Source organism: Rana temporaria, chromosome 2 (genome assembly GCF_905171775.1).
Source record: "Rana temporaria chromosome 2, aRanTem1.1, whole genome shotgun sequence".
Taxonomy (NCBI): Eukaryota; Metazoa; Chordata; class Amphibia; order Anura; family Ranidae; genus Rana; species Rana temporaria.
In genome coordinates, this window is record NC_053490.1 from 430,847,325 (window position 1) to 430,870,183 (window position 22,859).

General features: G+C 38.2%; 1 protein-coding gene across 10 annotated transcripts in view; it reads left to right on the top strand.

Annotated features, from left to right (window-relative positions):
* The window catches only part of ELN (elastin), a 123,024-nt gene that overhangs the window by 31,683 nt on the left and 68,482 nt on the right, over positions 1-22,859 (top strand). For 6 of the 10 annotated variants that reach the window (XM_040338297.1, XM_040338305.1, XM_040338298.1 and 3 more), the window contains exons 2-12: positions 6,297-6,368; positions 7,372-7,428; positions 9,798-9,830; positions 10,366-10,572; positions 12,304-12,345; positions 13,824-13,871; positions 16,426-16,473; positions 19,668-19,751; positions 20,221-20,259; positions 20,806-20,856; positions 22,011-22,049. In XM_040338297.1, coding sequence (XP_040194231.1) covers positions 6,297-6,368; positions 7,372-7,428; positions 9,798-9,830; positions 10,366-10,572; positions 12,304-12,345; positions 13,824-13,871; positions 16,426-16,473; positions 19,668-19,751; positions 20,221-20,259; positions 20,806-20,856; positions 22,011-22,049 — 720 coding nt within the window. Of the gene's footprint in view, positions 1-6,296; positions 6,369-7,371; positions 7,429-9,797; positions 9,831-10,365; positions 10,573-12,303; positions 12,346-13,823; positions 13,872-15,221; positions 15,270-16,425; positions 16,474-19,667; positions 19,752-20,220; positions 20,260-20,805; positions 20,857-22,010; positions 22,050-22,859 lie in introns of all 10 variants that reach the window. The other 4 variants (XM_040338300.1, XM_040338302.1, XM_040338301.1 and 1 more) reach the window with 4 other exon arrangements.

The following is a 22,859-nucleotide window of genomic DNA, read 5'->3' on the forward strand; positions in this document are numbered from 1 at the left end:
GGGTGTCCAGGTAATTGGCCACATTGGACTACAATGTGTGCTGTAGCACCTATTTATAAGTGCATCAACACCTACAGTTTCCTCTTAGTTCCCCACAAAGACCTACAAATAGAGCCTACCAGTGAAGACCATCTAATGCATGTTGTAGCAATGATGCTGCACTGCTCCTGAACTCAAAGCAGAGTTTCCACCTAAATGTAGGCTGTGCCTCTTTGTACTACAGTGGGATAAAAAAAGAAGTTGCAGGGGGTGAAGCGAAAACAGCCAAAAAAAAAGGTTTGGGGCTTTTGAAGTGCTGTGTTTCTGCATGCTGTGTGTTTTAAATAGCCTATGTCCATTGTAGTCTGTATCCAATGCATTAGTTAATGGCAACTTTTTCTTCTTGATAGCAGTATGTACACATCCTTAAAGTATATCCTATGCCAACTCTAAGCAAAACATTTGTTTTAGTTTTAGATAAAGTGGTAAAGGATCAGGTTTGTATTGCTGCCTAAGTCCCCACTTTCATAGATTCTCTCTCTCCCTCTCTCTCTCTCTTACTATTCTGGTGAGCACATTCACCATGGCTAAAAATGAAGCAAATCTAAAATTTTGATTCATCACAAAAACTTGAACAGAGAAATCCTCCAGTGAGGACACTCGTTGAAGTGATTAATATTAAGAGGGCATTCCCCTCATTTTTGAGAGATTTGCTCTTGGGCAGGGAAATTTGCCCAACTGGACACAGCTGACCAAAACAAAACTTGACAGGGGTTCTAACTATTTCCTACTCTATCTAGTCTAAGTTTTGACAATTTTGTGGATCCTCATGTTGGCATTCATACATTTTGCAATGTTGTACAAGTATGCAGTTCCGAAATTTGCAAATCACCATTCACCCTTGCTAAGGTACGGACGCTGTTGAGGCTGTTACTTGGATATTTTTTTAAGCATTCCAGAAAAACTAAAAGTTACCATCCATGCCAGCTATTTCAATGGACCACCTGACTACACTTATAAAGATCCCCCGCTGCATTCTGTTTACTAAACTGAACTTAGGCTAGTATTGTTGCAGTGCTCCCCCACGGCCGGCACTCGTACACTGAGATCTGGCATTAGTGTATCAGATACTGTGTGCTTCAAATTCCTCTCAAGCTGAGATCAACAATTCTGGAATTCTTAATTCCTCCAGGGCGCTAGTAATCAAACACACACCTCTCATGTGGGGTTGTGGTTATTTGTTTTAACCCCGTCAGAGCACAGCAACCTGCCAGGCATTCTTGCATTAACTAATACACTGCCAAGAGGCCCATCTAAGTAAAGGTATCTTTTAACTAGAGTTCTGTCAGATAAAACTTTACAGCTTTAGCATGCAGTTATCCAAGAGAAAGCCTGGACAGACTTCCAAAATCCTGGGAACAGAAAATGCTTGGGAAATGGACCAGTAATCTTTCATACTTAAGCATCAGGACAGAGCTAGATTTACTCAGTCACTAATCACACACTTCCAAGTTGTCTGTATGCTGCTCCAAAGGAATGTATTTTTTAGGCAAGAGAGTAAAGAAACAGTTTAGAGCTTCTCTCAGTGAAATTAAAGAGAATCAGATAACAGAGGTATGGTTAATTTATTTTTAGTGATATGGCTTCAAGAGGCTTCAAGCTGATGACCATTGTGGTTCACCATAATTTATGAACAATGGGGTAAATTGATTATGTTGTGCTTTAAATTAAAGCATTATTCTAACCAAACATAAGTAAGAAAAATGAATAAAAGCTTAAATAAAATCAGATTTTGCTTCAAAATGTATCATCAATCCATATTCTTCCCCTGGAGTAATTACTTTCTGCTGCTAGATGTCCTTAACCTGATAGCCAATATCATTCAACCTACTTATTTAGAGCCCAGGCTGTCCTGAATCAACCCCAGCCTGATATTGCTCTGTAAAAGAAGATGATGCACAGTAATGAATTTATCACTCTATCCCTTTGCTCTTTCCCCCAATCGGCATTTCTCTTGTCAGCAAGTGAACTGATTGGCTCCTTGTGTTACTTTTTACTTTCACACTTCAGGGACTACAAGAGGATGACACCAGGTCAAAATCAGGTACTAAAGCCACATGGGTTGAATGCCGGATGACATTGGCCTGTTCAATAAAAACTGTCCGACATTTGACCTGTGTGTAAGGCAGCCAGTCAGACAAGCATGTTGGAAAACCAGCAACCAACCAGCTCCCGATCAGTGCTTTTTTCAGTCAATGACTGAGAGCGCTGATCAGAGTGTTCTGGCGAGGGGGCACCCCCTGTCAGAACACAACAGCTCAGTGGGGAAGATAGCTGTACTAACTTTGGATCGTTAGTACAGTGGCTCCGACCAGAGCTGACAGATTTTTTTAGTTTAACCCGCTGGGTTGAATGGAAAACTACTCTTGGCGTGTACCAGGCTTTACACTGCTTGCATTTTAAAAAAAACTATATATAGTGATGTTTGAATGAATACAGATATGCATTAAAGGGGTTGTAAAGGTAAAAAATGTTTTCCCTAAATAGCTTCCTTTACCTTCGATTTTGCTTTTAAATGTCTTTATTTCTTCTGAGAAATCCTCACTTCCTGTTCTTCTGTCTGTAACTCCATACAGTAATGGCTTTCTCCCTGGTGGGGAGTGTCATGCTCGCCCCCTTCCTTTGGACTACAGGAGAGTCAGGATGCCCACTAACACACAGCTTCTTTCTCTATCTACAATGTAGAGAGCTATTTAGGAAAAATAATTGTACATTTACAACCCCTTTAATTGGTGTCTTTTATATCTGCCTAAAGTTCAGCTTTCCCTTATTTGCACTGTAATTTTCTTTTTTTGTTACCACACAAATCTGTCTACTAAACACTTACCAAAACTTTCCTGAATATTAACAGTATCTGTTTCTTGGTAGAGTAACATATGGATCATATATATTTAAATCCCTTACACTGGGCGAACAATTCACTAATAATCCAACTACACGTGAAATAACCTGCAGCAAACTTCTGCCTTTGAGATCTGTTCTGATATCATAAAACCATCTGTAGAAAATGTTAAAGAAGCAATTTTTGAGGACATTTATACTCTGTCAATACTTATGCCCTGTACACACGATCAGTTCGTCTGATGAAAACGAACCGATGAATTTTTCATCAGATATTCAATGAAGCTGACTTTCATCGGTCTTGCCTACACACCATCGGTTAAAAATCTGATCGTGTCCAACGCGGTGACGTAAAACACAACAATGTGCTGATAAAAATGAAGTTCAATGCTTAGGAGCATGCGTCGACTTGATTCTGAGCATGCGTGGATTTTTGACCGATGGATTTCCCCACAGACGATCGTTTTTTTCTATCGTTTTTTTAACCATAAGAAAAATGTAAAACAGGTTCTATTTTTTTCACCGATGGGAAAAAAAATGATAGGGCCCACACGCGATCGGTTCGTCTGATGAAAACAGTCCATCGTTTCGTTTTCATCAGACGAACCGATCGTGTGTACAGGGCATAATAGTTCCGGAGCAAAAATGTAATATATTATACTGCATCAAGATATGTCTCTATAAACATTGCCCTGTGCACTAATAGGTATATGCAGCTGCGGCACCCCCTTATCTCCACCCCCACCTTTTCTTAGCAGTTGGCAGCAGAGAACTCTTCCACCAGGTTCTGCGTTTCTCTGTGCATCCGCAGAGAGGCTCCTATCTGCCTGCCCCATCTCAGCAGTTGGCATTAGAGAGGAAAGGGCTCCTCCTACATTACCTGCACTTCTTTGAGCAGCCGCAGTATCACCTCGTCTCTGCCTCCAATGGTCCTAGCATTCAGCAGACTCCGGAAGCTGACTCCTGCCTGCTCTGGTCCTCCTCCAGACACTACACTTTCTGTTTCCTAGCTCTGCCCTCAGCTTCTTCCCAGAAGCAGCACAAGACAAGAGGGGTGCACTGTGATGTAAGGGAGGGTGGGGTCCTTTGATGGTTAGGGGGGGGGCTAGTTCTGAATATCTAGTCTTACAGATACAACTGGCCCTTTGAGTGCAACCATAATGCTGATGCGGCCCAAAATGAAATTGAGTTTGCCACCCCTGCTTTAGTCCTACCTTATCCCACTTCCTTCTCCCACCAACGTTCTCTTTTTACAATGACTGTGCAATTACATCATCATAAACAATAGAAAAGAACTGAACTGACAGGAAGATTGTACATGATGTTATATCAGAAACAGCTTGATTAGCCGTCTCAATTACTAATTTAATAAGCATGCACAACTTCACGGCATCCATGAAAGGAAAACAAACAAAAATGAATACAAAGGCCCACAAAGCATGAGCAGAGTTACAAAGCAAATAATCTGTAGAGTTGGGGATGTTTGCTGTTACTCTGACCACATCCACTGCTTGGCTAGCGTTGACTCTGCTTGAACTGTATAAATTATCTGCACACATAGTAAATCAATTTTTCAAAGTTGAGCAAAACATGTATAACATATGTTTATTTACTTGATGTATTTATAGGTTTTTCTTTTAGTTTTGTGTCTGTGATGGGTAATTTTAAAGGTACCTTCATGCATCATTCATTAAATGGTACTCCAACATTTATACCATATTTATTTTAAAGGGGAACTGAAATCTTGAAGCTCTAAACCAGTTTGGTTCAACTCCAACTCCAAGGCACACCAACAGGTTATGTTTCAGGATTTCCCTCAGATGAAACAGCTGTGGTATTTAATAAGGCAGTGAAGCTGATCAAATCACCTTTGCGAAATAATGGAAAGCCTGAAAACATGACCTGTTGGTGCGCCTTGATGATTGTAATTGAGAAACACTGCTTTAAACCAAAACAAAAACAGACAAAGGACAAAAGACGAGACACTAGTATTGCCTGTGGCCCCACTGCAGCTGTTGTTTCCCCATTACTAGTTTGGAGGCAGCCAACTTGGTAGAGGTAGGGATTTGCTTCCTCATGTCAGAGCTTCCAGCAAAGGGAACAGTGAACAGTGCAATAGCAACGTCAGAGGTAAAAGTGTTTTAGAGTGCACACGTAGGCAGGGCCTAGGGCAGAGGTACCCAACCTGAGAGAGATCACACACACACAGTCCTGGATTTTGAATAGTATTTTGTATTGTAATAAAGTTAGTAAAAGGTGAATACAGACAGTTTCTATGTAGACTGGTGCTAGTGCTAAAGTACTAGGTGCTAGTACTCAAGTAACAATTGGTTGGGTGTTCATACAGTTGATATTATAACACTCAATAATAGTACAGTATTGCAAGGTGGCAGTAGCACCAGTTTCAGCCTTTTTTCCACTTGAGGGTGTGCAAACTGCAGTATACTGAAATGACACTTCACGGTGCTCAAGAGAACCACACTTCACTGGTCCTGATACTGGAATGTCCACTGTGAACAAGAGATGTCCTGCATTGACCCTACTCTATCAGGCACCTCCACCTGTGACAAACACTGTCTTTGTCCCTCACCTACCACACCCAAATAGAGCAGGTACCCTGTTTTATAGAGTTCCACAACAAGATGGCCACCAGAGGTCATCAGAAGTTGCAGCTTCCATTCAGACAGCTGCAACCTCTGTGACAACTACAGTCTCCAAAGGAACATTAAGACTTAAGACTTCTCTCCATCTGTACAGTGGCACAGCACCACCACATGTTGGATGGAGGCCAAATTGCACCTGCCTACACAGATATACAGCTATGAGGCTCCGGGCATCCTCGCGTACAAGAAGGTGCCCTGCTATGATTCAGGAGGGGTTCAAGATTAAAATAATATTTTCATGGTAGTGTTTAGACAGAATTAAAGAAGAATTCCAGGTATAGCATTTTTGTACCAATGTAACTATGCATATAGTATAATTGTGGGTTTCCAAGCTGGAAATCACTATAGCAGACACCACCGAGCAGCTACCCTGCTGCATACTGAGGTTAGCCACTCAGCATGATCGTATTTCAGAGAATGCTTTGCAGAATGTGTAACAAACCAGGGCAAAAAAATATATATTTTTTTTACAGTATATCCCAATCGTGCCCTTAACCCTGAAAATGTTGTATTGTGTTATATAATTACCAACCACCAACTTCATGATTTGGAGAGAACAATATCATTTTATAATATATATATATATGTATATATATATATATATATATATATATATATATATATATATATATTAAAGGGATGACAAGTCATACATAAAATTAAGCTGTATCTGATCATCTGAACTGCATATAACAATATGTTTTACGTTTTTACATTTTATGGAATTATAGAAGTCTGTCTTTATATCCACAGGTGTCCCTGGTGCAGGAGTAGCTGGTGTAGGTGGTCAATATTATCCAGCAGGAGGTGCTGGGGCATATCCAGGTAACAAACTGAAACACTTGAACCTGTAGTAGAACACTGTAGTGTCACAATATTGTCTTCAATGTGTTTAAAATTCCCATAAATTGACATTTAACCTCGATATGGCAACAGCTATTTTCAGGAGGATGCAGTGTATTACAATATTTTGTGTGACAGAACATGGCCTGACATTTTGTTTTTTTAATACAACAAGCACAGAAAAAGATTAAAATAGTTTTTCTCTTGAAGGCTTTATAGCATGTGTTATGGGGAAGTGGAATACATCTGCTTTTATCTCTTAGGCCTCGTACACACGACCGAGGAACTCGTCGTAAATTAAACATTGTTTTCCTCGATGAGTTCCTTGTTAGGCTTGTCGAGAAACTTGACAAGCTTGCTTTGCATACACACGGTCAAGACCAAATCTCCTTATTCTCAAACGCAGTGACATACAACACATACAATGGCAGGGGAAGTTCGATTCCACTGGCATAACCCTTGGGGCTGCTTTTGCTAATCTCATGTTACTGCGTGTTAAGTAAACGTTTGGTAAGAGACGATTTGCACTTTTCAGATGTGCTATCTCCATTACAAACCCTACATTTACGGAAGGTGCGCTCCCGTCTCATACTTTATTCTGAGCATGCGCGGGTTTCTTAGCATACACACGAACGTGTTTCTCGTCGAAAACCAGTCCGACGAGGAACACGATGAGGAAATTGAGACTAACGTCAAAGAAAAAGAGAACAGTTCCTCGTCAGTTTTCTCGATGAAAAACATACACACAACCGTTTTCCACGTCAAAAAAGCTCTGCCACCAAATTTCTTGATGTATTCTGTCGAGGAAAACTGTCATGTGTACAAGGCCTTAGTAACGAAAAACTTTCCTTACAAACCTAATAATATTGGTGTTATGAAGACGGTATTGTATATCTATCTGTCTATCAATGCTGTATAATGCACAGTTTGGCTATAAATGAAAACTCATTTTGACATTTTTATGTTTTTTTTCTCTCAAAATCAGGGGCTGGAATTGGAACGGGAGGATTAGGACAAGGAGGAGTTGGAGGACAAGGAGCAGGTTAGTATTTTTATCCAATAAATTAGACCAACATATGTAAAGCAGTACTGGAATCGCTATATAACAGCAGCTATCATGAGTGTTTAATGAATTAGAATAAGCATATGTTGCTGATATAAAGATGGACTCCTCACTATAAGTCTGTATGCCAATGATAACAGCACATAGGGGGTTATTTACTAAAGGCAAACCCACTTTGCAAACTAAAAGTGCAAAGTGCACTTGAAATTGCACTAAAAGTGCACTTGGAAGTGCAGTCGCTGTAGATCCGAGGGGGACATGCAAGTATCAAAAGCGATCACCTAACCTAAAGCCTATCTCCATGCAAGTTCCATTATTTGTGGATACAATCAGGAATTTCTTCAGGTTTCTTTTCTCCCTTTGACCTCTGGGTTGATATGTCCTTGATTTCTGTGTTAGTGATGCCTCTACAATAAATTAGGTTGTGGGCTTCATATGGACAGGAAGGCAGAAACTGCTATGAAAACAAGTTTTAACCCTCCCTTGCTCTACTATAAATTTGGTTTATTTCATCTTTAAAGGCATTTTTCATCACTTTCTGTTATAACAATCTTACAAGTAAGAGCACACATGGAACTGGAGAGGCTTTTTTTGTTCTATCTTTTTTGTTCTATTTGGATCTTGGCTTTAAACCATTAACCACACTTACAAATATCTTGGTATCACAGATTAGGAGCAGATTAGGAGCAGGGATCAAATCCGTGATAGAGTCCAACTATCTGTGCCCACATCTTTACCTCAATTGTTAAATACAAAGTAAAAACCCATATGTGCTTACAGTTTTACCTGTCTAAAGATTTAATTGGAATGGGCAATGCATATACATATGATTCATCAAACTCTACAGTGCTACATGATTGCATAGCAAAACATAGGTAACAATACTATACAGTGCTTGTAGTCAGTGCTTGTAGTCAGTAGTGGACAGAGTTTAAGACCAATTTCTGCACTTATCAAACTACTGGCCAAATAAAAACATTATGTATTATTTGACAGCAAGAAAGAAGTCAGCCATGTCTAGGTCTACGTGATGGTGTGTGTGTGTGTGTGTGTGTGAATGGGGGTTCCAGAACCTCTCTGACCCACATCTAGTATATAGAGTCTTCTATGTACCGTTTATGCCAAATGTGTCTTTTGTAGCTGCACAAAAAGTATCCTTGCCCATGCTTTCAGCTCTGCAAACTTCATGGCCTTGCACAGTCTTTGATCTATTGCCCAAATTATTGATTACACATTATCAAAATGAAATTACATTCCTTTTGAGCTTTTACATTCATTTGCACACTCCAATAAAAGCTCCTAGTTTTGACTGCAACCTCTACATTGATCAACCATAAAATATTTATGTGAAATATTCTGTATGTTTTCCCAGTGACTTCCCCTATTTCATTATATTTAATTACAATTATTATATATTTGGACCTTGAGAAGCTTTTTATTGATGTCAGCTTTCCGTTGGCACGTGGCAGCTTAAAGTACAATTAATGTCTCCTATATGCCATTCTACAAAAGTACCAAATACAGCTACTATGAGATGCTCAATCTTTACAAAGTAAACAAAAAGTCCTTTACCTTTCCTGACGGAATCAAATCCTAATTGGTTTGTGTCTCACACTTTCCCCTTCCCAGACACTGCAGCTCACAGTTGGAAGGTCTCTGCAACAGAGTCAGTGCTGTTATCACAGAAAACAGTGGGCAGGACTAGGTGTGGTCAGGTGCTAATCGATAAGCTACAGGCTTGTTAATCTACACTGACCATGTTGATAGCCATGGCCCCTGCGACAATTTTGCATCCCATTCTAGTGCAGTCTTAACAAGAATAGCAACTCTATTCTGAATTTAGGAGCAGTGCAGCATTGTTGCCACACTGTCACAAGAAAGCTGCATTACGTGCACTTTGCAGGGAGGGCAAGGAGAAAATTGTATGTACAGGTGTACTAATAATTAAGTGCTGCAGCACATTTGTTTTTTAATGGGAGGCCATAGTTCTACTTTATTATAAAGACAGATTATAGGCACAAAGGGAATTGAGAAATGCTTTAATTGATTGAGATTAATTGAGAATATATAAGAGACTAAAGAGAGTGTTAATAATTTAATATTAATTAGCATGGAGCTGCCATGTTAACCACACCCATTCTCCTTACCCTGTTATTCTTAGGATGTTCTAAGCTACTGACTGACCCTTTGTTATATAAGAATAGTTGGAAAAAACTTTACTTTTAAAACTTGTAAACTATGTTAAAGGGAATATAATCTAACAAACCATGGTGTGCTAGTATATATGTTTCATAAATGTTTTCATAAATGTTTCATTTGATAAATACTAACAAATAATTTTTACCTAGGAGTATATCCTGGAGGAAAACCCCCCAAACCAGGTAATTAAAGATATCTAGATTTCTACTGGTGGTTGTAGGCATGTTGTAAGTGTGTCATTTTCATCCTAGCTCTCACCATGGTGACATAATAAACAAGGCATGGCAAACTGTGCTATTACATGTTTCATAGAGAGTACAAGAACCTTTTAATAACATTAGTCCAATGTTTAACTCATAGTATATTGATACATTGCTTTATTCCCAAATGTAAGAAACTAGAGAGCTCTGTAATAACTTTCTCTCCATGTGGAAAGCCAAGCAAAACATAGCTATTTGGACTTCAAATAATAATGAATATGTAATTATCTTAGTATTTTCATTACTGTCAATGAATTAATGGCACAAGGGAACTATAATTACCTTCATACATTCTAAGTCTCAGAACGTATGCTATATCCGTTTAATAAGCCAGTTTTAATACAGATGTTTTTTTGTGTTCTTGTTTTAACCCTATATTATTTCTATGACATGATCATAGCCAGAAATACAGAGAAAGCTTTGCAATATTACTTATGCCAATGTCTCCATGTGACAGGTTTTGGAGCCCTTGGAGCAGGAGGAGTTGGAGCTGGTGGCTTTGGAGCTGGTGGCCTAGGAGCTGGTGGTCTTGGTGCTGGTGGTCTTGGTGCTGGTGGCCTTGGAGCTGGTGGTCTTGGAGCTGGCGGCCTTGGAGCTGGTGGTCTTGGAGCTGGTGGTCTAGGAGCTGGTGGCCTAGGAGCTGGTGGAAAGCCACCAAAACCAGGTTGGTTGTAAAACTAAATACCACACAGCTGCAACACACAGTTTGATCCTAGAGGCATCAAAAAAATAATTGTGTATATATATATATATATACCGTATTTATCGGCGTATAACGCGCACCGGCGTATAACGCGCACCCCAATTTTAAGAGGGAATTTTCTAGAAAAAAAACAATTTTTTTAAATAAACAACTTTGAAGAAGCAATCTAAGGGTCAGTGCCCATGAATGTCCATCTACAGCCTGATTAATTAAATTAAAGAGTAAACAATTTACTACATGATGGAGATTGTGCTGCTTAGTGTGGTTGAAGGAGAATTGCAATAGAGGATACATTCACTAAAAAACGTATGTAATGTCAGGTTAGGTGTATTTGCGGTTTCTTTTTAGTGTTTGAGTATTCTTGCAGCTTAGAAAAACATTCTGAGCATGGATGAGTCTGTTCTCTGGATTGCACTGAAGCTGAATATTATCTGACACGGATACATTAGCGAGATCAGTAAGCTGAACATGCACTAGTGAAAAAAATAATATAAATACAGATGAAAGCCAAAGCCGATCAGGCACTTTTGTACAAGCGGCTCTCACACACACACGGCTCTCACATACCTCACATACCACGGCTCTCACATAGCTCACATTCCACTGCTCTGACATACCTCAGAGGGGGACGAGCGCCAGCCGGAAAAATCACAGAGCCGTCATCTCCTCTCACCCGGCTTTCACGTCACACATGCACAGTCCCGCCTTCACCATCGGCATTGGACATTTCCTGTAACAGACAGAACACTGGTCGTGTGACGTGACAGCCGAGAGGAGATGACGGCTCTGTGATTTCCGTGGGCGTTCCTTCCCCTCCGAGGTATGCTATCGGCGTATAGCGCGCACCCGTGATTTTCCCCCTATTTTCAGGGGGGAAAAGTGCGTGTTATACGCCGATAAATACGGTATATATATATATAAATACATATATATATATATATATATATATATATATATATATATATATATATATATATATATATATATTAATATTATAAATGCAGAACAATTTAGAAAACACATTGTAGAAAACTATCTACAGTATAGTAGAAAGGGTAAAATTATATGTACACTGTAATTTTTTCTGGGAAATATACAAAGCAACAATTGCATCCATATGTTTTCACTTCATGTTTCTAAGTGAATCAAAGCACAAACATTTCAATACATAGCCTTAATAGGTTAGGCTCTGCTTAATAAGCAGCACCAGTTGTCATTGCCTAATATTTATATTGCATTGTATTAAAATATAGTATACAAATTGCAACCATCTTTTATTGTTCCAACTGTCCTAATCTAATTGATTACTATAGCTGTGATTAACTAAACTGTGTTACTTTGCATATAATCTCTGCCCTTTTAGTTACCTAACTACATATCCCTTATGGTGGCATAGAGCAATATTTCATTTTAAGCCTATACGTTTATTTTTTCATATTTGTATTATACACCATCTAGCTCCCTATAGTAATATTCTAGTCAAAGAATTGACACAGGGTTGCAAGAAAATCCTGTATCAAATCCTGTTTAAAATTTGTGGTTAGCATATAAATATGCAATGTATATTTTTGTAGCCTTTGGTATATATCAAGTAAATGAAACACATCATAACAATGCATTTAAACGTTTTAGAGATTTAATAATACTTTATTAAAATAAAGCCATTACACCATTGCATTTTTCTTCCTCCAGGTTATGGACCAGGAGGCATTGGAACTGGTGCAGGTGGGCTTGGTGAGTAGACTATCCCTGAGAGGCTCAATTCAGATTGTGCTAGGATATTTAAGGTTTAAATATTAGATCCATAACTATAATAAAGACGAACTCCAGTCAGATATAAAAGACAGCTTAAGGCAGCTCTGTACTTATTAAAAAAATCTTTACATTTATATTTTGCTACTCCTGTAAATGCGTGAACTTGACTTGATATTGTCCTCTTGCAATCCCCAGCATAGCAGCGCTCAGACTGGTAGAGGGAGGACTGGGTGTGCTGCATGTAAATTCACTAACATGGAACAAGCCCATACAAAAAGAGAGCAGTGTGAGCAGAAAGATGCCCTCATCAGTCTGCTACTACTCCTTCACTGTCCAATGGATGAGATGTTATCAGCATTGTTATCATCCTTTTAGCCGTGCTGTCTGGCAGACTGTATAAATCACAGGAATGACTGGATTGAAACATAAATCCTTTGACAGATAGGAAAATAGACACCATATATGAATTTCAATTGTGAATTTTGACGTTTGACTGGAATTCAGCTATAAATACATGCTTGCATTTTTCTACTGTACAGAGTAGATACTACTTTTAATACTGTATATAGTGTTTTTAATAGCTTTTATTTCTTTTTTTTATGAATTTATTATGTAAAGGACTTCCTTTCACAAGTTTACCTATCTATTTATAATTTTGTTGTTTGTAATGCTCAAGTGCTCAAGTGCAGATTTACAAACAGGCATGACTTTTGTCCCTCTTTCTCTTCTGTGTTCAGACTAGCTGTATAGAGTTTCAGTTAGAAAGAGTCAGAAAGAAAACAGTTCCTGGTGTGCTCTTTAAAAAACCCAAATGTTCAGCAAATCCTTGCTAATGATAAATATATATACAGTATATGTATGTAATGTAAATGAAATTGACATAAACCCATTACAGTTTCTTTTTAAGGTCCCTCATTCACACAGACAGATTGACCTGGGTGTAGCAAGTATATTGTGAAATGTTCACAGGAGCCATAGGGTTTCTGAACAGCAATGACAGACTGACAAGGCCACAGCTAAACACCATTGTTCGGATCTAATCGCACAGCCATTGATTACCTGTGGTTGGGGACAGAGGTTCATCCCTGGGCACAAGAGTCCAGTAACTGTCCCAAACCACAGGTAAGTCATCCCTGTGCAATTTCTTCCAAACACTGACAGACAGCTGTGGTCACTGTCAGCCTGTCATTGCTGTGCTGAATTTCAAAAGATGGCAACACAAAGATAGTGTGTTTTTTATGTATTAAATAAAAATAGCTGTCAAACATGCAAACGTCTATAAAACAAAGAATAAAACAACAGTAAATATAAATTAGAAAAATGTAGTCCAGTAACAACAGGTCATGCTGTATAAAATATATAGGGAGTCTGGTGTCTGGTGGATACAAAAATGGAAACAGTGCATACAAAAAAACTGCTTACTGACTAGCAGTGTACAACCACTGGTGCTTTTCTAGGTGCTCCAGGGTGTCAAAAGGGAGAAACAACGCCAGAAAAAGGCCAAGGTATGAAGATTATCTGCACATAGGAGCATAATGTGCAGATGACTACTGCAAAATGCCCAATGGATGTGAAATATTTCTCTTGAAATCTTTCAATCTTGGCAAATTCTAACCAGATGGTCAAGACAAGATCTTACAGCTTTCCCCATACTACATTTATGAAACATGAATGTATATTTCAATACTTACATAGCACAATACTTCACTCTTGACGGCCTTGAACCCTACACAATTTTAATTTCTCCATTGGAATACTTAGTAATGTGCTTTATTAGGCATGATATAGTTTACTGACCAGAAGTTGTGTGCCAGTAATAAATAAAAGCTGTATGTGGCCCTCAAGATCTGAAGTTGTGCAATCTTAATATCACTACCCAACTGCTTTGTACTTATTGAATTCCTCTTAACTTTTCTGTGTATTCATTTTTGTTGATACTGTAAATTGTTATTTTTTCAGTTTTACACGATAAACCCTAAACTATATGTATATTAACATATTATACTGTATGTGTATATATATATATATATATATATATATATATATATATATATATATATATATATATATATATATATATATATATATATATTATTATTATTATTATTATTTTTTTTCTATAAAATTTACATAACCCCATTCTAGTTTCTCTTTAATGCCTCATTAATATTGACTAGATTGACTTTGGTGTGGCAAGTATGTTGCAAACAACTGTCCCCCCAGAATCCAGGGCTGTGGCCAGGAAGTCTGTACAAAGCAATGACAGGCTGACAACTGCCACGGATGTCCGCCAGTGATTGAATATAATCGCACAGCCAGCGATTTTTCCTGGACACAAATTGCTTAGACACAGGGATAATCATCAATCCCAAACCACCAAATCCCTCCCTGTGCTATTTCTTCCAAACACCATCAGACAGCTGTGGTCACTGTCAGCCTGTCATTGCTTTGCCAGCCATTTATGTCCAGACACACTTGGACAAAATCATTTGCAACATACTTGCCGCACCACAGCTTATTTGACCATATGAATGAGGCCTACGGTTTTAGAAATGCTGAGGGTTGGATTTCAAAAGGTGGCAACACAAAGATAGGTTTGTTTATAACATCTGTTAATGTGGGCTGTAATAAATGAAAAGGGCCATCAAACAGCTTGCAACTTCTATCAACAAAGAATAAAAAAACAGTAAACGTCAAATAGAAAAATGTAGTCCAGTAGTACCAGGTCATGTTGTGTATAATAGATAGGGAGTCTGGTGGATATTTGAAAACGTGAAAAGAATGAATACAAATAAAATATTTAGTAATTCATGCAATTACTGACCAGTAGTGTACGACCAATGGTGCTTTTCTAGGTGCTCCAGGGGCTCAAAAAGGAGAAGCAAAGCCAGCAAAAGCCCCAGGTATGAAGATTATCTGTACATGGCAGCATAATGTACAGATGACAATGGCAAAATGCCCAATGGATGTGAAACATTTCTTATGAAATCTTTCACTCTTGGCAAATTCTAACCAGATAGTCAAGACAAGATCTTAGATCTGTTAACATACTGTATTTTTGAAGTATGAATGCATATTTTAATACTTATATACTGTAGTGCAATACTTCACTCCTTGAGGGTCATAAGCCTTACACCGTTTTAGTTTCTTCAGTGGAATACTGGGTAATGTGTTGGATTAGGTATGATGTAGTTCACTGACCAAAAGTTTTGTGGCAGTCATAATCTAGACCTGTATGTGGCCCTCAAGATCTGGAGTTATGCAATTCTGATATCCCTACCTAATCTTTTTTTGTTGACACTGTCAGTCACTTTCTTCAGCAATTGTTGTTTTGCCAATCAGTTTTACACGATAAAGCATGCATAGTAAAAACACAAAGGAAAACTGTGTCGTGGTAAGTATGCTGTATACAACTGTGGCAAGAAGTCCAAGGGTGTGCAGACAGCTGCAGCAGGGGCTCCTGTACAAAGCAATAACAGGCTGACAATGGCCACAGCTGTCCACCAGTGTTCAGATGTAATCACACAGCCAATGATTATCTGCAGCTAAGGACAGATGGTAATTCCTGGACACAAGTAGCTTAGGTCCAGGAACAATCACCAGTCCCTAACCACAGGTAACCCATTCCTGTGATATTACTTCCGAACACCAGTAGAACAGCTGTGGCCATTGTTAGCCTGTCATTGCTTTCCACCTAGCCATGGCTGTCCATACACACCTTAGCTGCTGGACCCTTAGCTCCTGGAGGCAGTTGTTCGTGACCTGCTTGACGCACCACAGCTGATTATACCAAGTGAATGAGGCCTAAGGTTTTAGAAATGCTGCAAGTTGGATTTCAAAATATGTCAACACTAAGATAGGCCTTATTATAACTTTTCTTTTTTTGGGCTGTTTTCATTTTAAATAGCCGTCAAACAGCTTGCAACCTCTATAAAATAAAGAATAAAATAACAGTAAATGTAAAGTAGAAAAATGTTGTATAGTAATAACAGGTCGTGTTGTGTAAAATTAAAGGGGAGTTTACTGACCAGCAGTGTATGACCACTGGTGATTTTCTAGGTAATCCAGAGGCTCAAAAAGTAGAAGCAAAGCCAGCAAAAGCCCCAGGTATGAAGACTATCTGCACATGGGAGCATAATGTGCAGATGACAATGGCAAAAAGCCCAATGAATGTGAAACATTTCTCATAAAATCTTTCACTCTTGGCAAATTCTAACTAAATAGTCAAGCCAAGATCTTACATCTGTTCCTATACTACATTTATGAAGTATAAATGTATATTTGAATACTTGTATAGTGCAATACTTCACTCTTTAAGGGCCATGATCCTTCCTTACACAGTTTTTATTCCTCCAATGGAATACCTAATAGTAATGTGCAGTATTAGGTAGGGTGTAGTTTATTGACAAAAAGTTTTTTGTCAGTTTAATTCAGACCTGTATATGGCCCTCAAGATTTGGAGTTATCAAATCATAATATCCCTACCTGACTGCGTTGTGCTTATTTAATTCCTCCTAACATTTCCATGTATAATTTTTCAATGATACTTGCAGTAACTTTCTTCTTCAATTGTTCTTTTGCCCACCTAATTTACAATTTGTTATCTCTTTTTAATTCTACCACCTTGTCTTTAATGAACCTAAGTACCAGTAATGTCTTTAGGCATATTATTGCCTTAAGAAAGGGAAATCATTTCAGAAGCATAAATAAACTGATGATATGTTTTATCATGCTTATTTTTTCAGTGAGCCTTAAATACTTAACATCAGATTACCATACACTTGTACTTGGGACTACTACATCAAGAGTAAAATAATTATCAGAATGATCTTTGCAGATCAACATTGTTATCATCTAGCCAAATCGGTTGAATGAATCTGATCTTCTGTATCATTAGATGCTACAAACAATGCTCATAAAGCTGGCTACACATTATACAATTTTTGTTTTTGTTCAATTTCCTTTAGATTTATGTTCAACTATACAGTGTAAGGGCCTACCTGATTGCATACAATTTGAAAGTGTTTAGGTTTGATCTTATATTATATGGTTTTGATAAATCTAAAGGAAAATTGTACAAGAAAATTGTATAATGTGTATCCAGCTTTACACTGTAATAGACATCAGCCTAAAACAAATAGGGGGTCATTGTGGTATATGAATTGTCATTGTCCTATATAGCCTTTAATGATGCAGTAGCAGGGAATGCTCTGCAGTACATTCTTTTTACCACCTCCAGCAGATAGGCCAAAAAAATAAAACTAAAGCCTAAAGCTTTTAGGCAATTGTTTTAGGTCAGAGACAAGCAGATCTGTCGCCTAGAATGAAATGTCTGCTTCTCATTTCCAAAACCATGAAACCCCATAAGGCTTTGTCCATAAGCTCCGGTGATGTTCAGCAAGAACGAACACCCAGATCAAGAATCTTTTGTTTGACCTTTGAAAAAGGAATGACCCCCAAATCAAATGAATATTTATCTTGTTAAAACATATCTGTAACTAGTACTGAATATTGTTGTAACTTACAGATTCTGCAATCAGTTTTATCATTGGAGAATAAGGCCTCGTACACACGGCCGAGGAACTCGACGTGCCAAACACATCGAGTTCCTCGGCCAGTTCAGCCCTGAAGCCGCCGAGGAGCTCGGCGGGCCGAGAGCTCCCATAGAACAACGAGGAAATAGAGAACATGTTCTCTATTTCCTCGTCGAGCTCCTCGTCGGCTTCCTCGGCCGAAAGTGTACACACGACCAGTTTCCTCGGCAGAATTCAGCCAGAAACTCGGTCGGAAGCTGAATTCTGCCGAGGAAACTGGTCGTGTGTACGGGGCCTATCAGATCAACAATAAAAAGTCTAACACACATTCTTAGGTCAATTGTGTGTGTTTTACAATCTGGATTAATACACATATCTGCATTCTATGCTCTAATATTGTAAGATTTCACATATAACTGCAGTTACCTTTATTGCAAGAAAACATAAATAGCAATAAATATATAGAACATGGGGTAGATTGTTGCAGTAAAAATGAGTAGTGCCGGTTTTTTATCACTAAATCAATATACTGTTTGGAAGATGGAGTGAAAAGATGCATTCCTAATTCCTCTGATCAACTTCAGGTTACAAAGCAGTCATAAACTGCTAAGTGTTCATGATTTTTATAGCTCAATATGAATATTTCAATATCCCAGAAGTAATGTCTACAGGGGATTTGATAAAAAAAAAGTTGGCCATAATGGTTCAGAGTTTGAAAAGTGATGTAATTTTACAATACATTTTGACTGATTCGAGAAAGGAGACAAGGCTATATAAAATGATTTCATTCAGGCAGTTGTTTAGGGGCCCAATGTGTATTTTTATGGATTACACAATCACTAAATAATTCTGAGATTCTTAAAGTTAATCTGATAAACCTTAATAAAACAACCGGATACAGGAGAAAATGAAAATGAGTGTTTATCCAGCACAATAATAAAAATATCACTGGAAATGGTTAGTCAGTTCATGTTGACATCAGACCGTACCATTGTGGTTTGTTTAACTTGGCTAGTTCCTGTTTCCTGACCTTTATCTTGCATTCATTTGAGCACATTAGTGTAAACCTGCAGTCATGATTGGGTGAGAGCTGCCCAGTGCACTTCTTCTGTGGATTACAAATGTTTTCTGATAAAGAATTCCGCATTACAAGCAGTGGATGGAATTTAAACTAAACTTCAAACCACAGCCATTTATGTTTGTTTCCAAGAAAGTCACAATTACTTTGGAAATTATAATTTCCTCAGCTCTAACAGACATGGCAACCATTTTCCCTGATTAGCCCCTAGAGGAAGACAGCTCCAATGCCTATGTGACTTAATGTAATGTAAATGTAAAATTAGTTAAAAACACATCACTAAATAAAATTAAGCTGAAGGTTGGTTATCAGAAATGTAATGAGACTTTTTAGGTTTAGCGGTAGTGATTAGTGTCACTTTAAAAAGGAATCTTCACCAAGTCTTAAAGCCTCACATGAAAGTTTTGGATGCCATTCACTACATATGGACTTAGATATGTTTGTGTTCCATAATATAAAGACCATTCTTTATACACACATAAAAACACGTGGACAACATGGACATGGACAATACATGGTCCACCAACTGCAACACATGGAGACACATTGGAGGCTAAATATTACCCTTTCATATGAAGACAGCAGAAACACCAGTTAGTTAGGATATAAGAAGTCAGTAGATGCAAAGTCAGGAGTTTAAACATCTCTTAGGTATATGCTAACTTAGTTTTAACATTTTTATTTGATAGGTGGAGTTGGTGGTGTTGGCGGTGTTGGTGGCCTTGGTGGTGTGGGTGGAGTTGGTGGTGTGGGCGCTGGTGGACTACTACCAGGTAAAAAAGTTATCTTAAAATAAATGTCTGCCATGATTGCTTACTTACTGACCACTTTTACCCTGACATGTGGAGTGGTTTGAAACTAATTCACAACTAAAATAAAAAAATCAGTCTAATTCAGTGGGACAGAAATCAGAGTTTAAAATATAGTAAACCATAGCAACCAACCTGAAATAATCTATTGCTGATGCAAATAATGTAAACTAGAGTCTGTGTTAAAATATTGTGCACATGATCACAAATCTGTGATAAGCATTAGTAAATAAATGCCGGTATATGTGTTTTAGTTCATTTGGAGTTTGGGTGCTTTTTTCCACCTTTAAATATCCAAAATGATAAATTCTTTCATCTTACATATTAGACAGGGAATGGATTTTTTCCTGGTATAAATGTGGGTTGGCATCCTTTAAATGTAATGTTATCGCCTGAGAAATTGTGCTTAATAATTTGTCTTTATCCTTTAAAGGAGGTCTTGGTGCCGGTGTTAAACCAGGAAAAGGACCAGGTAATACATAGTGCTGTTTTATATACATATCACTATTTTTATTAATTTCATGTACAGCATAAAAAGGTGTCATATTCATTATACTACACTGCCAAAATGTATGCAATTTCTGACTTGTTTTAAAGGTTCAAGCTTCAGGGCTGTCAACCTGTTTTTGACTTTAGTACTTGGTCAGTCTCTGACTTGAATCATACAGCTATGAACCCACCACCCTCAAAAACTAGACAGCAATGGGGTTATGTATTTCTGCCCTGGCAGATTCTCTTTAAGTATATAAAGTATATATTACAACCTTTCTATTTTCTTTACATGGGACTAGCTCACCAACATTTCTCATAAAAAAAAGTGCTGCCTCTGTCTTTCCATAGTTCCCTAAATTGCAAATGTAATAAACGTAAACTGTAATAGGTGATTTTGATCCATTGTTTAGATATGCAAACAGTAAAAAGATGATGCATATTTATAAAATCCTACAATGAATGCTGTTGTACTACTCCATGAATGTGTCATACGAATCCCTAATGTCTGACTTTGACATCCTGGCAGGTGCAGGGATCCCTGGCTTGTACCCCGGGGGAGTGGTACAAGGAGGTGCAGGTCAGTGTCTTTGCTTCCCTTTCCTCTGTTACCACCCTGTTCTGTCAGCTGCTCTTGTGATATTATCTTATGAAACTTAGAACATTCCCAAGTGTTTTATGTGTATCATGAGAAAAGATTTATGTAAAATAGAATTATGTAATATCAGTCCCTGTCCATTGCAAGAATATGCCGCAAAACCAGTTAATTGGGATTAAATTTACGTACATCTACAATAGATAATGCACAAAAAACAATCTTTAAATGGTATCCCCATCCTGTCCTCAACATAACGAACAACATAAATGAAACTACCAATAGACTTTAGGGATATATTTATACCATAACTTAGTTTGTCCGATAAAAAAAGATGCTTGTGTTGCAGGTTGAGACTTTTGATCTTATGGCACCCAGTAATCATAGTTCATACACTGCAGTCCCATTGTAGTGCAGTGCGCAAAGTCTTCCCAAAGTCAACAGTATAATAAATAAGGTGAACCGGATCCCATCTTGTACAAGGGAAACCAGAATTTTTTTTTTTTTGCTAAGACATGATTGGTTGATTGAAGTGAATGCAGCTTCACCTTATTGATTAGGTCTTTACTCCTTAAAGTGGTTCTAAAGGCCTAAGGTTTTTTAACTTGAATGCATTCTATACATTAAGGTAAAAAGCATTCCATTATCAGCTCCCCCCACCCCACAAATATTTTCCTGATTCTTCTTTGGATCCTAAAGGCAGCACCGCTGTGCTCTCCTCACAGGCACTTAGGCAGCAACAGGAGCCATTAACCCCTGCTTCTGTCAATCAAAGAAGAAAGTGGGGCTATGGACACACAGTGCCCAGCTCAGGAATGAGCCTGCACATCTGCCCAATAGCACACGCTTGCTACGGGGCAGACACAGAAGATGAGGAGCCAAGAGCACCAGAAAAGGAGTATAACATGTATATTATTTAAATAAAAAAATTTGCCTTTAGTAATGCTTTATATTTATTCTTATATTTGTGGGTTTAATGTACACTTTACTGAAGGAAAACAATAACCTTTCTCCGATGTATTTTTTATTTATTTACTGTCTCTTTCAAGTAGCGAGAAAATGTTGTTTATTCCTAATGCCAGGCATTGCATTGTTTCCGCATAAATTCTTCTGTGTATTCAGCTATGTTTCTGTTACAGGGGGAGTACCTGGTGCATATCCAGGCGGCCTTATCCCAGGTCAGTTTTATTTCTGACCTCCTTGAATGTTTACAGACTTTATGACCTATATAATCCAATAATTCTGTCAGCAGCTCCCTTGAGAGGGGAAGTTATGTGCATGGTCATTAATGCTGACTCAGGCTCTCTCAGCAACATGTGCATAGCTGGAGGGAAGTAATTTTTTCCAGGGTTGGAAAGGCTAAAGCTGGCCCTGCCTTCTTCTCATAAAAACTCATGGGAGGTTATCTGAACTCGCAGTGCTGTCAAATGTTGTGTCTAAATCAGGAGATTACATAATAACTGCAAGAAGCAGTCTAGTGTATAGATGCCAGACTGATGCACACTAAGGGAATATAAAAAATAAATGTGCCCAGTAGAAATGTGTCAAGTTCCGTTATTTTAAAGCAGAATTTATTGACTTACAATTAGACATATGTAAATAAAAATGTTGTCAGCTACATAACAACTATAATCCTGGCATTCATAATTCAGAATAGAATGTTTGCAGGCCCCACATACCCAAACTGTGCCATCTAAGGAATGTGGCTGCTATAGCTACCAATTAAGTGTTTGCAAAGTCTGTTCTCCCTGTCTCTCATATAGATCCCTATCCTACTGTATGTACACCTATCCTTTTGGAGGACCAGTGTGTCACCAATACACTGCTCTCTTCAAGGTGACATGTGGGGTCAATAGTAAAGAACTCATCTGATTTGTAGTTTATATCACCATTCTTTCTCTGGTGCTTGGTTGTTGTGGCTAGACAGAGTTTGGGTGTTCTTAAACAATTCTCCATTTTGATGCTGATTCTTGCTATTTACTACCCAC